Source organism: Balaenoptera musculus, chromosome 11 (assembly GCF_009873245.2).
Source record: "Balaenoptera musculus isolate JJ_BM4_2016_0621 chromosome 11, mBalMus1.pri.v3, whole genome shotgun sequence".
NCBI lineage: Eukaryota > Metazoa > Chordata > Mammalia > Artiodactyla > Balaenopteridae > Balaenoptera > Balaenoptera musculus.
The window spans coordinates 43,168,077-43,188,756 of record NC_045795.1 but is presented as its reverse complement, the minus strand read 5'-3'; the positions used below and the strand labels follow the sequence as shown (position 1 = coordinate 43,188,756).

The 20,680-nt window shown below is 33.8% G+C and overlaps 1 protein-coding gene across 2 annotated transcripts in view; it reads left to right on the top strand.

Annotated features, from left to right (window-relative positions):
- BMP5 (bone morphogenetic protein 5) overlaps positions 1 to 20,680 on the top strand; it is a 118,371-nt gene that overhangs the window by 66,784 nt on the left and 30,907 nt on the right. For both annotated transcript variants that reach the window (XM_036867737.1, XM_036867736.1), the window contains exon 3: positions 13,191 to 13,339. In XM_036867737.1, the coding sequence (XP_036723632.1) occupies positions 13,191 to 13,339 (149 nt within the window). The remainder of the gene's footprint in view (positions 1 to 13,190; positions 13,340 to 20,680) is intronic.

The following is a 20,680-nucleotide window of genomic DNA, read 5'->3' as shown; positions in this document are numbered from 1 at the left end:
TTTCTTCTACATTCTCTTCCATTATAGTTATTACAAGATATTGACTACAGTTCCCTGTACTATACTATAGGTCCTTGTTGGTTATCTATTTTATATATAGTAGTGTGTAATAGTGTTTTGAATTAAACTAAGAAACAATTGAAAATTCAGTGCAGACTGTACTCTTTAAGGCAGTGCATTTGACAATGCAAACATGTGTGTGTGTGTGTATAATTTCACATATTTAAAGGTCACTTCCCATAAGATGTCATCTAGGAGTGTCAAGGTGGGGATCCTTGAAGTAATTTAGACTGATGTTTTATAGATATGTTTTATATACAAGACGCTCTCTGGTCTATTAACCGTCTCATCTATAAATCCTTTGACAATGTTATGTGATCAAATACGAAAGAGACAGACCCATGATGTCATCTCTTTTCGCAATTATTTATCTTAGCAAGACCTAAAACTCTTAAAATTATATGTTTTATTCCTACTATCTCCCACCTCCCCGTTTATCCCTACTCATATGTCAATGAGTGCCATTTAAAAGTGTTCTGATATTTATCCAAATCTTTATTTTTCTTGGTAAAAACTTAATACACATCATTTCACTCATTTAATCTTTTCACATGAAGCTGACAGCCCCAAATTCCGTATAGAAGGCATTTCTCTTCAGTCACCCCTCACATATCTGGCATTATTGGGAAATGAGGTTTCCACATGATTGAATTTTCCAGATAATTCAGCTGAGTTGGCCATGCTTTTCCTGAGCAACTTACATGTGGCCAACACAGGGTACACAAGGAGAGTAAATAAGATCCTTACAGTTCATAGCCTGAGGCAGGGGTTGGGGTGAGCTTGCCACACACAGGCTTTAAAAACTATAATACAATGTGCTAAGCAGTATGATGTAAGTATGTACTATGTGTTGTACAAATGAATACAAAATACAAATGAAGGGGAAATTAATTCTTCACATGGGACGGTGAGGGCCCTTGGGGAAAGCCACTAGGAGGAGTTCACCCTTGAGTTGGGCCTTTGAAGATGAGAAAGAACTTTTTTTTTTAAAGTCTATTTCTTTGACTTTTTTTTATTGAAGTATAGTTGATTTAAAATGTGGTGTTAATTTCTGCTGTACAGCAAAGTGACTCAGTTTTATATAAATATATATATATATATGTATACACACACACATTCTTCTCCATATCCTTTTCCATTATGGTTTATCATGGGGTATTGAATATAGTTCACTGTGCTATACAGTAGGACCTTGTTCTTTATCCATCCTATATATAATAGTTTACATCTGCTAACCCCAAACTCCCACTCCATCCCTTCCCCATCCCTCCTCAACCTTGGCCACCACAAGTCTATTCTCTATGACTTGAGTCTGTTTCTGTTTCATAGATTGGTTCATCTGTGTCATATTTCAGATTCTACACAAAAGTGATATCATATGGTATTTGTCTTTCTCTTTCTGACTTACTTCACTTAGTATGATATTCCCTAGTTTCATCCATATTGCTGCAAGTAGCATTATTTTGTTCTTTTTTATGGCTGAGTAATATTCCATTGTATATATGTACCACATCTTCTTTATCCATTCATCTGTCGGTGGACATTTAGGTTGTTTCCATGTCTTGGTTATTGTGAATAGTGCTGCTATGAACATAGGTACATATGTATCTTTTTGAATTATAGTTTTATCTGGATATATGCTCAAGAGTGGAGAATATGGTAACTCTATTTTTACTTTTAGGAGGAACTTCCATACTGCTTTCCACAGTGGCTGCACCAATGTACATTCCCACCAACAGTGTAGGAGAACTTTCTATAACGACAGAGAGAGAAAGAGAGGTAGAGAGAGAGAGGGCACTTAGAAGAAATATTCCTAAGCATTAAAATGTTTAAATGCATAAAGAATTAAATAGTAAGAACAATGCCAGTAGTCCTACTACTAAGAAGAGCAGTCAGCACTTGCCCATTTAATGGGCACTCACCATGTGTCTGGCACTGTACTAAGTGCTTTTCTTGAATTAATTTTTTTCACAGTATATACATTTATATATTCCCAAAAGAAAACATGCTGTGTAGAATTCAACCTTTTCCTAATGTTCTGCTATGAATATCAATTTCTGTGCTCCACTGCGAAAATATTTTAAGCCAGCCTGTTCGCTGCCATTTGCCATCTTCCCTGCTTGGATATATTTAGTTGAGCTGTCATCATTCAAGTCCACAGTCAGTTTCACACTGACATCTTCTCCCCCCTCCTGCTTCTCTAAGATTTTTGATTCTTCTGTGGACGTACTTCAGGATACACATTGACAATTTCAATTTCCACCCAGGGAGATTTTGTGAGCTTTTGAGAGCAGCATAACTAACACTCGGAAGGTCAGTGCCGACTGCTCTAAGTATATAGGACAGCAGACAAGCATGGCTTGTGTTTCTGCAGTGTGCAGGGATCAAGCTCTAGTTCAAGTTCTCAGCCGAGGGGATTCAACACCCAGGAGACATATAGCAATGTCTGGAGGCATTTTTGGTTGTCCCAGGTGGCAAGGGTGGAGGGATGAAGGGCTCCTGGCACCCAGTGAGTAGGAATGCTGGGGTAGTGGAAGATGCTGCTAAACCTTCTGCCATGAACAGGACACACCCCTACCCAATAAAGAATGATCTGGTCCAAATTTTCCCTAATGCTGAGGTTGAGAAATATTGCTCTAGTTGTAGATTTAAGTTACAAACCTAAATTATGGGAATAATTCATGCCATGGAGTCAATTTTTCCCTGACTATTTCATATTTGGGGTCGTAAGAGTCATAATATGGAAGAGATCTTAGGAACCTGGACTAGGTGTATCACTCATTCATTAGAGGGCATTAAAAGTGGTTGGACTATGTATGTAATACTTTCACTTCTTTGCTTCTTGTTGAGTGAGGGACTCTCCCGTGTGTGTGTGTGTGTGTGTGTGTGTGTGTGTGTGTGTGTGTGTGTGTGTGTATTCAGTAGCCCATGTTTAGATCTCTCTGCAAGGGAAACATATGGAATGATGTAGTGCCAGGAAACCTGCTAACATTATCAGTATCTTGGCAATTTAAAAAATTCCACAGAGGGAAAAGTTATTGAATTTTCATAGTGGGAATTCAACTTGTTTTCCCATTTTTTGCCATTCAATTCCATCTAATATTACTATTTTACCAGCTTGCATATGTGCCTTTTAAATGTAAATACAGCATTGAATTAGATATTCTGAAAATTGGTGTTCTGTGAGATTTACAGAAGCTTGTTATTTCACATTTGTTTTGGGAGAAAAAATAATTGCCATTTGAAAATATCAATCAGCTAACAAAGTCAAATTCTAACACTTTTAAACCTGAAACTGCACATGAGAGAAGATTTTGACATTATAAACCCCAGAGAATATCATTGATTAATTTGCATCAGTTGTTAACGTGCTCTGTTTTAGAGCTGTATGTCAGGTTTCTCAGATGGTGTGGTGTATTTATGTCAGATACCCAGAGAAAGATGTATGCTTTCTTCTTGGGTGGCCGTCATTACATTTCTACTAGGCATGATAAGCTATTCAGAGACAAAAGGAGATGGAAGGAGGTGAAAACGTCCTAATAGTAGAAAGTTTGGGAAAAGTGTAGATATCTCTGTGCTCTGTAAGGATCATGCCTCATGGAAATAGAAAAGTATTTTAACTTTTGCTCTGAAATGTATCTGTGTATCTTCCAGACAATTTCCCAAAGCTTTTCTTGGCAAGATTTAGAGCTTCTTGGTTAGACAGTAGAATGTTTATGCTCCTGGTTAACTGTTTCTTCTCTCTCTCTCTTCCTCTTTCTCTCTCTCTCTCTAATGTACATATATACACACATATGCATGCATATATATAATTGAAACTGTAACAATCTAAAGAATATTTCTCTTTCATTATCTCTTGTTGAGTACATAAATAATTTTACTTCCTTTTTGATATGTTTTCAACTTCATTTTTTGCCTCTAATGGAATTTAGGGACAAAAGTTCATTATGGGTTATATGCGTCAATAAATGTTACTAAATTTAAATAAAATGAATGAATCTCTATATCTAAAATTTATAAGTGCAGGTTATTAAAGAAATTTGACAGTAGTGATTGCATAAATCACTTCTGACCCTAATTTTGTCATGAAGCATAAGATATACAGCTTATTATATACATACTTACATGCCATAAATGTGTTTTGGTAAGAAAACAGCAATTATAGCAATTTGCATAATATTTTTATTTGTGTAGTTTTTTTTTATCCCTGCAAGGGATTTATGAGGTAGATTTTATTTTAATCTTCATTTAAAGAATAAACAAAAGCTCAGAAAGATGACTTAAAGGGCATAATTATTTTTTCTACTACTAAGCAAAGCCTAAGTATAGCAAGTCATTGTTGAAATTTAGCAGATACCAATTCCACCTATAATTACAATTCTTTACTTTATAAAAGTAGACTTATAATGAGACTCCTCAGAGGAGCCATGAGTCCTACACTTTCTGCTCAAGTAATAAGATACCAATGAGAACTGTTTGTTAACCATACTTAGAAACAAGCAAAAGGATTTATTTGCCACAAGCCTATGAAACAATACCTTTGATAAAATAGATTTTGGCAAAAGATGAATGGGGGTTCCATCCAAGGACTCATCTGATGTATATTAGTTTACCCAATTCCCCCTGCTGAGAAGTGATTTCATCTATAAAGAAATTTTCACAATACACGTGAACTCCAAGGACAGTGTCATAGAGAAGTAACCAAGCACAAGCTTATTTTGGAAGATTTTCTGTGTTGTCCACTCACATTTCTTATTGTGTTGAAATAGTATAAGATGTTCTATCTTTTAAATATGGATTCAAATGTGTCCTATAAATATTTGATGCTTCTTGTGTTTACTAAAAATCCCTCTATTTGACTCGCTTTGTTCCTACTATTCCACATTACTTCTCTTCTCCATATCTTAGTGAAGTTCATGTTATAAAACTTTGCTTTAAATGCATCACTTTCTTATCTTTTATTCACCCCTCAACCTACTGCAGTTTGATTCCCATAACTCCACTCTACTGATTATCCACCAACGTTCTCCTTGCTACCAAATCTTCTAGACACTTTTTTGTTCTTCCCATTCTTCTCAGTTTTTGATATTGCTGACCACCTCCTATTTAATATGTGAAATATTTAATCTGTGAAAACTAGGGGAGTGTATTAGTTTCCTAGAGCTGCTGTAACAAATTACCACAAACTTGGATGGCTTAATACAACAGAAATTTATTCTCTCACACTTCTGGAGATTAGAAGTCCAAAATCAAAGCTTTGTTAAGACAATACTCCTTCCAAAACCTCTAGGGGAAGATTATTTTTGGTCTCTTCCAGCTTCTGGTAGCTCCAAATATTCCTTGGCTTGGGTCAACATAAGTTCCATCTCTGCCTTTGTCCTCATACTGCTGTCTTCCTTCTGTGTCTCTTCTCCTCTTCGTATAAGGGCAGCAGTCCTACTGGATTAAGGCCCATGCTAATGACCTCATCTTAACTTGATTACATGGTCACTCCTTGGCTCCATGTCTGCCATCCTGTTTTAGGCTGGTGGCTCAGCTCAACCTTTCAGTATTCCAATCCAAAAACCAATTATCTTTCAGTGTAAAGAGGGCAGTTAAAGGATGGTTTGGGACTAAAAAGGGAGCTATAGTGATATAAGGGAAAGTGTTCTGAAAATGGAATATAGAAACCTGGGTTCTGGTCTCCCAACTGGGTGAGTGACCATGGGAAATAATTTGATTTCTCTTTAAGTTTTCTCATCAATCAAATAACAGTTTGGTTACATAATTTATATCCCACTTAATTCTAGTATTCAGTGATTTATTTTGTTCACTTTCAGAGGTAGACTCCCAGGCTAGCTGATTTCACATCAGACATAACTGGTTATAATTTGTATTTGGGGCTTATAATGAGAATACTTCATTAATTCCATTATTCAGCTATGTAGAAAGTAGAAGGAGTTAACATTTCAAGCATCCAAAACCACATGCATAGTATGCTACTAGGCATGCTTGTGTACCAGATTATAAGAAGGATCATGAAGAAGAATATGATATGATTGTATAAAAATATTTGGTTTACTCAAGTTAAAGATCAAAGAAATTAGAGGAGGAAAATGAATATTTATATAATTGGATGTGTTTATAGACATAGATATATAATGAATATAATAGTAGCAGTTAAATAGTAAAAAGATACAATCATTTATTAATATAATTATTTTTACATATTTTAATCATGTTATATAAAATTTCATTAATGTAGTCTTATTCCTTGTTTCACTTTGAAAATATATATGTAGAGACTTTTTTCAAACTTTTCACATGCATGTTTGACATCATCACTATAGCCATATTTTGAATCATATATCACGATATTACAAAGTTCATCGTCTTCACATTCATCTATGTTGTTATAAAAGTAGCAATTTTTGAGTCTGTGTATAATGCTGTCATCAGAAATATTATGTTACCAAAAGCACTAATTCACACATTTTTTTGTTGTTGTTAGTTCGTTTTTAAGTATTTTTTATTGAAGCATAATTGACATATAAATTTATATTAGTTTCAGGTATACAATATAATGATCCAATATCTGCATATGTTGTAAAATGATCACTGCAGTTAACTTCTGTCACCATACCTAGTTAGAAATTTTCTTTCTTGTAATTAGAACTTTAAAGACTTACTCTCTCAGCAACTTTCAAAATATGTAATACAGTATTATTAATTACAGACATTTACCATGCTGTACATTACAGCCCCATGACTTACTTGTTTTATAACTGGAAGTTTACACCTCTGGACCTATTTCACCCATTTCTTTCACTCCCACCCCCTGCCTCTGGTAACCACTAATCTGTTCTCTGTATCTATGAGCTTGGGCTTTTGTTTGTTTGTTTGTTGTTTTGTTTTGTTTTAGATTCCACATATAAGTGCTGGTGTTTGTCTTTCTCCATCTGACTTATTTCAATTATTATAATGCCCTCAAGGTCCATTCATGTCACAAATGACAAGATTTCATTCTTTTTTATGGCAGAATAATATTCCATTGTGTGTGTGTGTGTGTGTGTGTGTGTGTGTGTGTGTATGCCACATTTTCTGTACCCATTCATCTGTTGATGGACACTTAGGTTGTCTCCATATCTTGGCTTTGTAAATAATATTGCAATGAACATAGGGATGTGTGCATCTTTTTGAGTTAGTGTTTTCATTTTCTTCAATAAATAACCAGAATTACTGGTCCAAATGATAGTTGTTTTTTTTTTTTTTTTTCAATTTTTTGAGGAGCCTCCATACTGTTTTCTGTAGTGACTGCACCAACTTACCTTCCCACCAACAGTGCACAAGTGTTCCTTTTCCTCTACATCCTCACCAACACCTGTTATTTCTTGTCTTTTTAATACATAATAGACATTCTAACAGGTATGAAGTTATATCTCATTGTGGTTTTGATTTGTATTTCCCTGATGATTAGTGATGTTCAGCATCTTTCCATGTACTTGTCCATCTGTATGTCTTCTGCCCATTTTTAAATAGATTTTTTTTTTTTTTTACTATTGCGTTGTATAAGTTCTTTGTATATTTTGGATATTAACTCTTTATCAGATATATGATTTGCAAATATTTTCTTCCATTCCATAGGTTGCCTTTTCATTTTGTTGATGGTTTCCTTTGCTGTGCAAAAGCTTTTTAATTTGATGTTGCCCCACTTGTTTATTTTTGCTTTTGTCACTTTTGCTTTTGGTGTCAGAGCCAAAAAAAAAATTATTGCAAAGACCAATATCAAGGAGCTTACTGACTATGTTTTCTTCTAGGAGTTTTATGGTTTCAGGTTTTACATTCAAGTCTTTAATTCATTTTAAGTTAAGGTTGTGTATGGTGTAAGATAGCAGTCCTGTTTCATTCTTTTGCATATGGCTGTCCAGTTTTCACAACACTTTATTGAATAGACTGTCTTTCCACATTGTATATTCTTGGTTCTTTCATTGTAAATTAATTAACCCATATACGTGGGTTTATTTCTTGGCTCTTTATACTGCTCCATTGATCTATGTGTCTGTTTCTGTGCCAATATCAAATTGTTTTGATTAGTATAACTTTGTAAGTGTGATGCCTCTAGTTTTGTTCTTCTTTCTCCAGATTGCTTTGGTTATTCGGGGTCTTTGTGGTTCTGTACAAACTTTAGGATGGTATGTTCTATTTCTGGGAAAAATGTCTGACAAACTAGGTAAAGATTCAACTATAATTTCCTCTCTTCCAGATAGATCTTCAGATTATATTACATTTGGTCTTCACAAAATCTCTTAAGGCAGTGATTATCATAATATCTTTTAGGCATGGGAAAACAGAGGCTGAGGAATTCCTTTATTGTTCAAGCTCTGTCTGCTCCCCAAATTCTAGTTTATTTTATTACAATACACTTTATTTCTTCCAGTGTCATAGTCTTAGATATGTAAGACTCTTTATTTTCAGATGAGTGGTAAGAATGATGATAACACAAATTTTGCTGAATTTGGCTACTGCTGCTCAGTCTTTAGTGAAGTTCCTACCCTTTATGTATTTTGAGGCTCCCAAGGCATGTATACAAAACCCTTTCCTCTCTCAGTAAAATAAAAAGCACCCTTGCAAAGCAGTATCTTCAACCCCACCAATTTCCCATGAAAACACATGTTTAAACCTCTGGTCATGATTGAAGTAAGATATGCTCACATGTATTTGTATTGAACTCTAACTGTATCTACATATCTACATATTATTTTTCACCTGTGATTAATTATATTCAGTATATATATATATATTTCATATCCAATAAATCTGTGTGATGCAAATCCTTTATCTGTTCAATATGACTCTGTATTTAACAACTGCATGATAACTTCATTAAACTGTATGAGAAATTATTATGCTGATCTATATCATACTCAAGACAAAGGTTCAAATTCTACCTGAAAAAGAAAAATACAAATTTTCATCATTATGAGTTATTTTGATCAATATAAATTGACTTTCATGTATTAGTTTTTCAAAACATTTCAATGTGGTTAATTGCTATAATATCTATAAACACAGAATGTTCACATCCAGGATTATTCTTGCCTTAAAAAAAAATTTTAAAATAGTATTATGGGTTGAACCATGTTCCCCTCTGTCCCCTATCCATATATTGAAGTCCTGGCCTCCAGTATCTCAGAATGTGATCTTATTTGGAAACAGAGTCTTTAATGAGGTAACTCAATTAAAATGAGGGTGAGTCTTAATCCAATATGACTGGTGTCCTTATAAAAATGTAAAATTTGGATGCAGTGATGTACATATAGGGAAGGTGATATGAAGTTGCAGGGAGGAAACAGCCATCTACAAGCCAACGAGATTCTTCCGTCACAGCCCTCAAAAGAACCAACCCTGCCAACACCTTGAGTTTGGACATCCAGCCTCCAGAACTGTGAGACAATAAATTTCTACTGTTTCAGCCACTCAGGCTCCGGTACTTTGTTATGGCAGCCTTAGGATACTAACACAGTAACATTCTGAAATGCTTGCATACATCCATGTAGGTGGACTTTATTTCCTTTACTAGAATGCAGATTTTAATTTTAGTTTCATTACTGTAATTGTACATAATATAAAATAATTATATTATGGATTTATTTCTGCTACAAATGAATATATTTTTCTACATATATATTTTCTTTGTACTGCATTCTTTTTAAATGCATTAATATTTTAAATTTTCTTTTATTAGAAGTTGTAAGAATTTCTTAAAAAAAAGGTAAAAGTGATAAGGCAAGGCAACTTTAACAAGTTTATTTTATACTGCTTATAGGATATATTTAGTATATTCTATTTACAGGGAGATAAGTGCTCTTCTTTAGTGGAATAATTTTATACTTCCAAAGAAATCACGTCTCGATTTCTACAGAATGGATAGGAATTTATTTTTAAGATGCTGTTATGAAAGTTGCTACATGAGTGAAAATTACAAAATTATTACCATTGTGCTTATTAAAAATGGACTTGAGGACTTCCCTGGTGGCACAGTGGTTAAGAATCCACCTGCCAAAGCAGGGGACATGGGTTCAATCCCTGGTCCGGGAAAATTCCACATACTATGGAGTAACTAAGCCCGTGAGCCACAACTACTGAGCCTGCGCTCTAGAGCTCGTGAGCCATAAACCCATGTGCCAAAACTACTGAAGCCTGTGTGCCCGAGGGCCCACGTGCCGCAACTACTGAGCCTGTGTGCTGCAACTACTGAAGCCCGCGTGCCTAGAGCCTGTGCTCCGCAACAAGAGAAGCCACTGAAATGAGAGGCCCACGCACCTCAACGAAGAGTAGACCCTGTTCGTCCCAACTAGAGAAAGCCCGCACGCAGCAAAAAAAACCCAACACAGCCAAAAAATAAATTTAAAAAATAAATAAATAAATAAACAGACTTGACTCTCCTAAAGCATATTCTCTTGTCTGTAGGTAATGCAGAAGAGCTCTTTACACAAAAGGAAAGAGGAGAAATTAAAGAATAGAAGTTAACGGTCAAAAATAAAATAGTTTGGCTCAAGAATAGGAATCCATGAAGCTTATGAAGACAACTGATCATTCATAACTTTTCAGAGGTGAACTAGAAATATATGGATTTTTTCAAATCATACTATTGGCCTAGGTTTACCTTCCAATGAATTAGATTTGCATCACTGAAATTCAGGTATTTAGGGTTTGCTTGGGTCTGTTGGCTGATGCTTTTTCTAAATATATTCATTAAAACTGAAACTATTTTCCTCATAGACATGCTTAACAGTGTTGAGACTTGAATATGAATAGTTAGAGAATTTTTTTTTTCTGGAAAAGTAGCACAATTTAAAAATAATAGAAAATACACCTAAATAACTACATAAAGATATTTGTTAACTGGTTGAAATTGCTCTCAGAATTTACCTCTTTGTTCTTTTTTGTTTTTCAAATGTTTATCTATATCACACCAAGGGATGGCATTTTATACTTTGCACAGTTTATTAGAACATCTTTACCATATTTCAAAAGAAAGCAGGCTTTGAAAGCAGGGTAACACTTGCGTATTTTCCAAGCTACAAGGTTAATCCTTCTTCTGTTTAAGAAGCTAATAACGTGATTAAGTTACTTCCAAGATTACAGTCTCAAAGACATTTTTAAAATATTTCAAAAATTTAAGAATAATCCATATTTTCTTAGATTCTGTTTATTTGGTAGGTTTTCCAATTTTGGAGGAAGAGGGAGAATTTGATTTACATTCCATCACACTGTGAAAATAATGGGTCCTTAAAATTCAAGTGGGAATGAATTAATCTTTTCATTGAATTGTAGTATATGCCTGTCATATGTCTGCAGTGACTCAAACTGATTCCTGTATTGGATGTGAAAAAGTGTCTGTAACCCTTCTTTGGTAATCACTATGATTAAAATTGTGAAGGAGAATTAAAGCTGCATATTTTGGTGTATGGTAGCTGGACAATATAATTGATCATAAAACATTAATTTTAAGTTCTCTAGGTTAATGGAAGAATGGTATAAATCAAGTTTAAGTAAAGAAATGGAGAGGTACCTTCTAAAATATTGACTGAGATTCTTTACTTCTGTTATAGTTCAGTTTTCAATTATAGATTTTTTTCTAAGAAAATAATAAATATGCATGATTTGATTTTATTCAAAATTAGTTTTTTACATTTTGTAAGCCACCTTTAAGGTGACTTCTAAGATACAGATAGATGGAAAATAAAGTAGAATAGTATTTAACATAGCTTATTATGACATAGCTCTGATCTTCCTCATATGAATAATATGCTGTCAGATTCAGCACAGTCATAAAGTGCATAATAGTGTATTTCTATTCTACTTTGATGGAGTTCCATTGTTTTTACCATCAACCTATCTGAGCCTTAATTTCATCAATATAAAAATCTATTGTAAAGATTAAATGTCACATAGAGAACAGACCTGTGGTTGCCAAGGGAGAGGAGTGTGTGGGGGGAATGGATTGGGAGTTTGGGATTAGCAGATGCAAACTATTATATATAGAATGGATAAACAACAAAGTCTTACTGTATAGCACAGGGAACTATATTCAATATCCTGTGATAAACCATAAAGGAAAAGAATATGAAAAAGGATGTGTACACATATATGTATAACTGAATCATGTTGTTGTACAGCAGAAATTAACACAACACTGTAAATCAACTATACTTCAATAAAACAAGTTAAAATAAAGACTAAACATCAAAAAGATGTAGCACTTAGCTCAGAAGCTGCCTGTAGTAAGGATATAATAAATAAAATAATTCATTATAGTTTGACAAATACTCATACATTTGTAAATTTAATACTAAAGTTAAGATTGATAAATGTCAATAACAGTAACACTGTGGAGATTATCCTAAAACATACAAGTTTATATGCATAGGTACTACTGTGCCCCGGGGACTTGTGTGCAAAGAAAATGTTAAAGTGAGTCAGTGAAGAGCCATAGCTCAATCTACGGGATTTCTCCCTTAATCCAATGGTATACTTGGTGACCCTCTCTTGGTCTCTGGGATCCATAAAATAATTAATTATATAATAAAAATAGAAAATGAAATAAAAATGAAAAATATATGTAATAAAAATGGAAAAAAGTATAATGAAAGAGGGAAACAAAAGGAAAACTCCTTCTAAAACAGAGGCTTGCATCACAGCCTGCCTGCCCTCCATCTCCTTGGAGAATCCACATCCATGCAGACTGGAGCAGCTACTTTCACTTCTGTCTCTTTTCACTTTAACCCTTGCTTGTGTACTTGCCAATGTACTGCTACTTATAGGTAATGGTTTGGGAAAATACTGATTATCAGGGACCAAACCAAGACCACTAAGTCCCTTTGTAAAGGAAACTTGACAGTGAAGAGCAGGCAAATGGAAATTGCTGTCAGATATTCCTAATCTGCACCAGGTTTGGGCTGGGATTCCAGCAATAAAAGGTTCTGTATCTTATTACTCATCACTTGAGTCCTTTGTTCCTCTTATTCTTTAATGAACTCCTGTTATTGTAAGAGTGCTTTTGTAGTGTTTTCACTTAAGTGTAGGAAATGATGATCTTCATTCAAACCTGTAACTCTTTTTTGCTGTTGTTCTCTTTCTTCTTTTAGGGATGCGGATCTGTTCTTGTTAGACACAAGAAAGGCCCAAGCTCTAGATGTGGGTTGGCTTGTCTTTGATATCACTGTGACCAGCAATCATTGGGTGATTAATCCACAGAACAATTTGGGCTTACAACTCTGTGCAGAAACAGGAGATGGTAAGCACTGAATTTCATAAATTTGGGGGAGTTCTGGTTTGGACACACTGAGAATTACAGCTTTTTGTGGGATTTAACCAATGTATATTTTATACACACAATGTGCAAAGTGGTGCATTCTATAAGATAGGGCAATATATTGATTAGTTATTTACTTATAAACACATTACCAAACACGCGTTTATTGTCAGGCTCTGCAGTGGGTGTGGGGGGTAAAGAATTAAGTTCTGTTCCTGCTCTTGCAGTTTTTAGCCTTGTGTTGAAGACCTGTATGCAAACAAGTAGAACTACTGTGATATAACAATACCAAAAGAAATCGATGTATAAAATGCTATGGATCTATGTCTTGATTTTGTGGTGGTTACACAACTATATAATCTGTAAAAATGTATAGAACTGTACACTAAAGAAGAATGGATATTACCATATTCAAAGTATATCTCAAAAACCTGACTTATAAAAAGAAATATATATCAAAACAGATGATAGGGAAACAGACAAAGGACCTACCATAATACAGAGGAGGATGGGAATGGAACAAAAGAGTCATAAAAAACTGCAAAAAATGATACTGAGTTAGGTCTTAACATATTGTAATATTTGGTCAAAGACAACAGGTCCAGAATCACTTCTGGGAGAGATCTGTTGACTAAAAAAAAAAAAAAAAAAAAAAAAAGCACAACCTAAAAGTTGAGAGTTATGTTTTACTTGGTGGACAAAACTGGGGACTTAAGTCCAGGACACAGCCTCTCAGATAACTCTAAGGGACAGCTCCAAAGAGGTGGAGGAGGAGCCAGGATATACAGGAGTTTTTGCAACAAAGATCAGGTAGTCAGAACATAAAAAGATTATTGTTAATTAAAGAAAAACAGGCATCTCAAGTTAAGAAATTTATGTATGGGGAGATGAGAGAGTCTGGCCTTATTGAAATCATTCCTTTGATATGCATCTCAGCTGTCTGGGTCAGTATCATGTGCTTTCTCATCCTGAGTCTTCTCAGGGTGCACCATCAGGGGGCAGCTACAGTGGCTGATGGTTTGATGTCGGGCATCCTGTTTCCACCCCAACTTCTCTCAGGGCTCACCGTTGGGGTGGCTGTAGTGTCATGGCTTGTTGGTTGAAACATCCTTTGTTTACTGATATGGCAGGTGTCATTCTTAGTCCACAGGTCTATAGGAAATCTTTTTTGAGAAGCTCCAGATGTTATTCTTATGCTCACAAATGCTCACAAATGCTCACTGAGTAGCGATGTGCTGTGTGCTTGGCTTGATGCTGGAGATAAAATAGTGAGCAAGTACAGAGATGGCTTCACGAGGCTTGCAGTTGAGTGAGGCATGAGGTAGTCAGCACATAATATTATTGAATGCACTTCACTACACACTAAGAGTCCAATGGACTCTGAGTGTAGAACAGTGAGCAAATTTGAGCTACAGTCTTTTAAAGATCAGGAAGATGTATCTAGGGGAAGAAATTGGAGGACCCTATACTATTTAGTTCTATCTTGCTTTCCATTCATCCTTTTCTCTCTGAGAACTACTTTATATTTTGTTTATCCTTTTCCTTTGATTGATTTTTCTTATATTTTAGGGGTAATTTTACTTTAAATGACATATTATTTATGTGATTTTTTGGAGCCTAAAATAAACTAACATTTCACTTCTTTCAAAGGTTTCCAAATTCTTTTTTTAAAAGTTAGGTTTGAGATACACAGCCTTTTGTTGCTCTTCTTTGGTTCTTTAATATTGTTTCATATGAAAATATTAAAATGATTAAATATGCTAGACAAGCTGGCCTTTTGTATTTAAGCCAGAGCAGACAGACCACCTTTTATTTGCAACAATGGAATCTGAATATGTTTACTTCTCAGCAAAAGTAATTGGAAGTCGTGAAAAAATGAAACTCAGCAAAGTCTCCTTTCAAATTCATTTGTTGACTATTATTCGTTTATTCATTTGTTCGACATAAAATCTTCGAATGCCTATTCATGCAAGACAAAGTGTTAAGGAGACAATGACCTGGGAGACAGACACATATAGCTACTTAAGAAAGACTAAAAAAAAAAGAAAGACTAAAGTGCCCTAAATCCTAAAAATAGTGATACAATCAAGACGCTATAGGAAACGTAAGGAGATGGTTAAGTCCAAACGGAGCCAAAGAACTGTGGTCCAGGTGACTTCTGTGCTAGGTCAGCTGGGTAAGATTTCAAGAAATGAAGATGAGGAAGGAGAGGGTGTGGTGGTGAGAATGGAGGAGAGAGGTAGCTCCTGGATGAGGAAACAATGTGAGTAAATACATAGAATGGCAAAAAGGCATGGTGTTGTCTAGAACATTCAGCAGTCCTGATTTGGCTCGAACAGCTTTCATGTATAAATATGATTGCAGATGCTATTAGGAAAGTGATTTGGAGACAAATCATGGAAGGCACATGACATCTAATTTATGTGTATATTCTTGTAACTTGACCACAGGTCATTAAAGAACTAGACTTGCTGCTTTAATCAATCAGAGTAACACTTTCATGATTACGTATTTGAATGAATATCCGTTTCATAAGGTCATGGATGTGTATTTCTGGTTCACAGTGGAACCCTTGGTACTTGGTACCATGCAGGTTGTAGGTATTAAAAACATGTTTTGAATGATTGTTGAATGAGTTTGTGACTTAAAAGACTCTTACAGACCACCTGTCATTGAACATGTTACTCTTTTTTTTTTTTTTTAATTGATAGTGGATTTACAGTGTTGTGTTAGTTTCTGGTGTTCAGTAAAGTGATTCAGTTATATATATATATACTTTTTCATATTCTTTTCCATTATGGTTTATTACAGGATATAGAATATAGTTCCCTGTGCTATACAGCAGGACCTTGTTGTTTATCTATTTTACATATATGAACATGTTACTCTTAAGAAGACCTTCCAAACTGTAAATTTGGGGTGATTATTAACCAAACCAATTTGGTGTAACACAGGAGAATTTTATACCACAAACCACAGTACAGTAATTAAAATTGTTTCAATCATAAGGTGAGGAGAAAGTCAGTGATATAGATTATTAAATTTTGTTTATCCTGCTTCCACAAAGGAAAAATAGCTAAGAGATCTAAATATATTTTGGAAATCAAAAGGCTGTTGAAATCAAAAGTAGCATCATGATTCCTCAGAGGACCTGTGGAAAGTACATCAGTTTGTAAAATATTCTTTTTAGAAATTTGATAAGTGAACTGCCATGGATTTGGCAGGAGAGTTTAAGGATATTCTATCGATTTTTTTTCATGCAGAATAGATAATTCTCTGAGTTCCAAATGTCTGCTTCAGCTAAATAAAGCAAACATATGAGCAAGCAAATGGAAAGGAAACATTGCTGCTTCTTAACGGCAAAATCTAGAAATTCCATACAAGTGGTTGTATCCAATTGTGCTAAATCAGTTTCAGAATTTTCTAACACTCCCTCATGGTGGTTAATAACCCTCTATGATAAAATAGGTACTCTTTTTTTAGCAGCAAATGAGTAGATTTAGGTCTGTCTTATAATCTAAGATGTTCAGTTCCCTAAATTATAAACATACATTAATTACCTGGCTTGTTAGATCCTTATTAAAATTGTTAATAAAACTACGGTAATTGGTATCATATCCTATATATATGTATATCCTATATATATATGTCCTATATATATATGTCCTATATATATATATATATATATATATATATATACATACACAGAATTTATTACCCAGATAGCAATTTAATCTAGCTTTTAAGACTTGGGTTTTCTCCCCAAACAGTGTAATTTTCCATTGTTTGATGCTTTATATAGTTTAAACCTTCCAAGTAAATTAATTCATTTTTTTCAAATTTGGGTTTATAGAATAATTTAGAGATGGAAAAACAAAGATAGTATTTTTGGGATCATTAGAATGTCTTTTTAAAAACCCTATGTTTTCAGACATTTTAGGTTTGGCAATACTCAGAGTAAATTTTGCCAATGACTTTTTCCTTTCTATTCAAACCCGCTTATATGTCAAGGAAAATTCAATCCGTATGTTTCTGATTCATTTGTATTCAAGTCATCAAAATGTTGTTTTGTCAGAGTATTGTTCAATGTCCAAGAAACAGTATAAGGTTCTTTTTTAATAAGTCTCTAAAATCCATTTTTCTTTGGACAAAGTTGTGGCATAATTTCCAAGCGTATCAAGGTAAAAATTCAGATTTAAAGTCAGAGATTTCAAAGTTTCACTAAATTTTGTAGCCAAATCAAGGAAAAAAAAAAGATTTCAGAGGTATGAAGCTATCAAGTTAAATTCATTATCATAATGCTTAAATATAATATAAAGAAATTTATAGTTATTGTTAGAACTTAGAGTTTAAGGTTTTGATACTTAATTTAAATAAAGAGAATAAAGAAATAGAATTGATCACTCCATTCTGGAAATAGAAATTTTAAGAAAAAATCGTTAGGAAAACTAGATTCAAATCTTGGCTCTGACAAAATATTTTACATTTTAGCCATAGCGTTAATTAAATGAGTGTAATGGTAACTACCTTCCAAGGACCATGTGAGACTATATTAAGCAATAGTACCCGGAACATGATGAGACAGGAATAAAGGTGTTTGGGTTGAACTGGACGAGAAAATGCACAGAGACTTACTCTACATGGTACTCCTTAAATTAGGATCAATTCTTTCATTGTGGAGGTTTTACAGATGATTTAATAAGACTTTAGATAAATTCACAAATGATAATCCACTGGAGAGAGGTAAGATTATTGATATATGTTCTTAAATCTTGAGTTGGAAGCATAGTGTATAGATAGTTACGTTATTAGGCACAAGTCTAATAACTTTGGTTGATGAAATGATTATTGGTAGGAAGCTTTTAAATACATCTGATCTAGGGTATGAAGCCAACAGAAATGAACATTCAGAGATATGTGTCATGATCAATTGATTGCTTATATTGGCTAGGTCTTCATAGGCACTGGAGAATATCAAATTATTAGTACTTAATATGGTAGTTTTCTTGAGGCCCAACAACTTTATTCTTAGAAAAAAATGACATGGTTATTTGGGGGATAACTAACTGCATCAATGAATATAAGGGAAACGACCCTTGTTATAGGGTAATATACAAGGATAATTGATTAAAGGCTGGCGTACATAACCATCAGAAAAATTTTTCAGCCCAGAGATGCCTCAGTGTAAATTACTATCATTTGGCTTCGTAAACCTATTAGCAAACGTTACACATCAACATGGCTTCTTACAAGCAGTAGTTTAATGCTCATAGAAAACATGGTTAAAAAAACATTGATCATCTTTGTTAAAGAGTGGGACCCAAGAACTCCTAATATATGTTGTGCTAACTTTTTTAGCAAATTGCATAAAATCCCCACTACATAAGTTATATTTCCCATTAAAAAAATCAGAAAATGAAGATACTCTATGAATTGATTGGAAAAACATCATAGAAGACCTCTTTGAAAGTCAAGGAAACAAACCCTTGTAATTATTGCCTCCTCAGGTTATGGCCCATGTTGGTTAGCAGCTATATTTCCCAGACATTGTAAAGGGATAGTTATAGCTTTTTAATTTTTTTTGATTGTTAGTACACAAAAGTTTTCTCTATTCCATTTTTAGAAATTATATATGTACATAAATATATTGATAGTTCAGAACTTTTCTAAAAGCACCAACAATTTCATCCTCTTTTATTTTCACCAACATTATTATTCAAATTATTAAAAAAGGTCTTAACTTTAGTTATGAGTACAATTAAACTGAAAGTGAGTATTTTAAAACTTTTATTACCCAAGGTTTCGCCATGTTCTCTACCCTTCCACTTGGAATTTTTGGGCTCATTCCTGCAAATTGACAATTGTCACACCTACATTAATAAGAAATGGGATTAGGTTTTCTTTTTCTACAACCTTGAATTGTTGCTTATTTCTATTGTTCCTTATTATGTGAAGAGTAATTTAAAGCACTGATAAATTTTTCTCCAAAACTTCAATATCCTGTGATATCTTTTAAATATGCTGTCTTAAATCAGATTTTTCAAAAGTTCCATGACATCTTTTGAATTACAGAATATATACTCCTAATTAGAAAAATCTATTCTATAATCTAAAGTCCTCATGTCATTATATATTAAATTAATATGTGAGTTACTAAATTGATATTCTTTTACTTTTATTAAATGTGAACATCTTTGTCTGAGAGAGATGAGGAGCTCTTAATGTGATATCTGCTTAAATTTAGTAAGTCCTGGAATCTGCTACTTTTCAATGCAAGTATCTGATTAAATAAGTTTGTTGTGTTATCCTTAGATTCCCAAATACAGTCTTTTTTAACTCAGGGGAAAATTTTCCAAATTAAGCCCTTGTGTTGTCAGATGACTATTTATCTGTCTCAAGGGTCAAATGATCTATGTGGCTGGTTAATCTGAATATCAGCTGACATAGTGCTAATAAGTAGCAGAAGAAATTCAGAGATCAAGGGTGATATTTTTCTTTTTGTCCTGCTGTTTTGACTACAGTTTCTCATTATTATGTATCTCAGTTCAAAAAGTTGAATTATGTCCACTTATCAGAGGATCTCTTAAATATTTTGAGATTTGATAATATTTTCTTCCCTTATCTGAACTTTATCTTTTAAAGCAATTAAGTCTTTTTTGTTCATAAAACCATATGGCTCCCTGTTGCTGAATTTATGGTGCTGACAATTGGTTTCAAACAAATAAATGAGAGTCTCTACTTCCAAGAAACTGCAAAAATCGCATATCTTGCTAAATGTTCTGATAGGAAGAAGGAACATATACTCCTATGTTTGTTTTAGGTAAATATTAGTATAAATGAAGTACTTCTTTATGTTTAATGTTTAATGCTGAGGATAATTAGAGCATACTTGCTTGACTTTTGGTTGAATATTTAAGAATAAATTAGGAGGACAGTTGAAGAATAGCTATCTTCAAATACTTAAATAAATACAGTGAATAAGTAAAATTAAATTTTCCCTGTAGTCCAGAAATTAAGTCAATGTGTAAAAAGGGCAGATTGAAGGCTTAAGAATAAAGTGCCTAAGACCTGGGAGTTAATGGCTATGGAATTATTTGTATTGTGAGGGAATGAGCTTGTGTGACTAGAAGAATTCTCTATTTATTTGACCTTTTGTCTAGGGATTATTATATTGTCTGTGATAATTTCTCAGGTAATTGTAATTTATATATTTACACTTTAAGCATTATACACATATAAATATTATTTTCAGAGAGGGTACAGTGAATAGATATGTACCATCTTAAGGAGCTTGGTATTAAATAGTTTCATTCAAACCAAAAC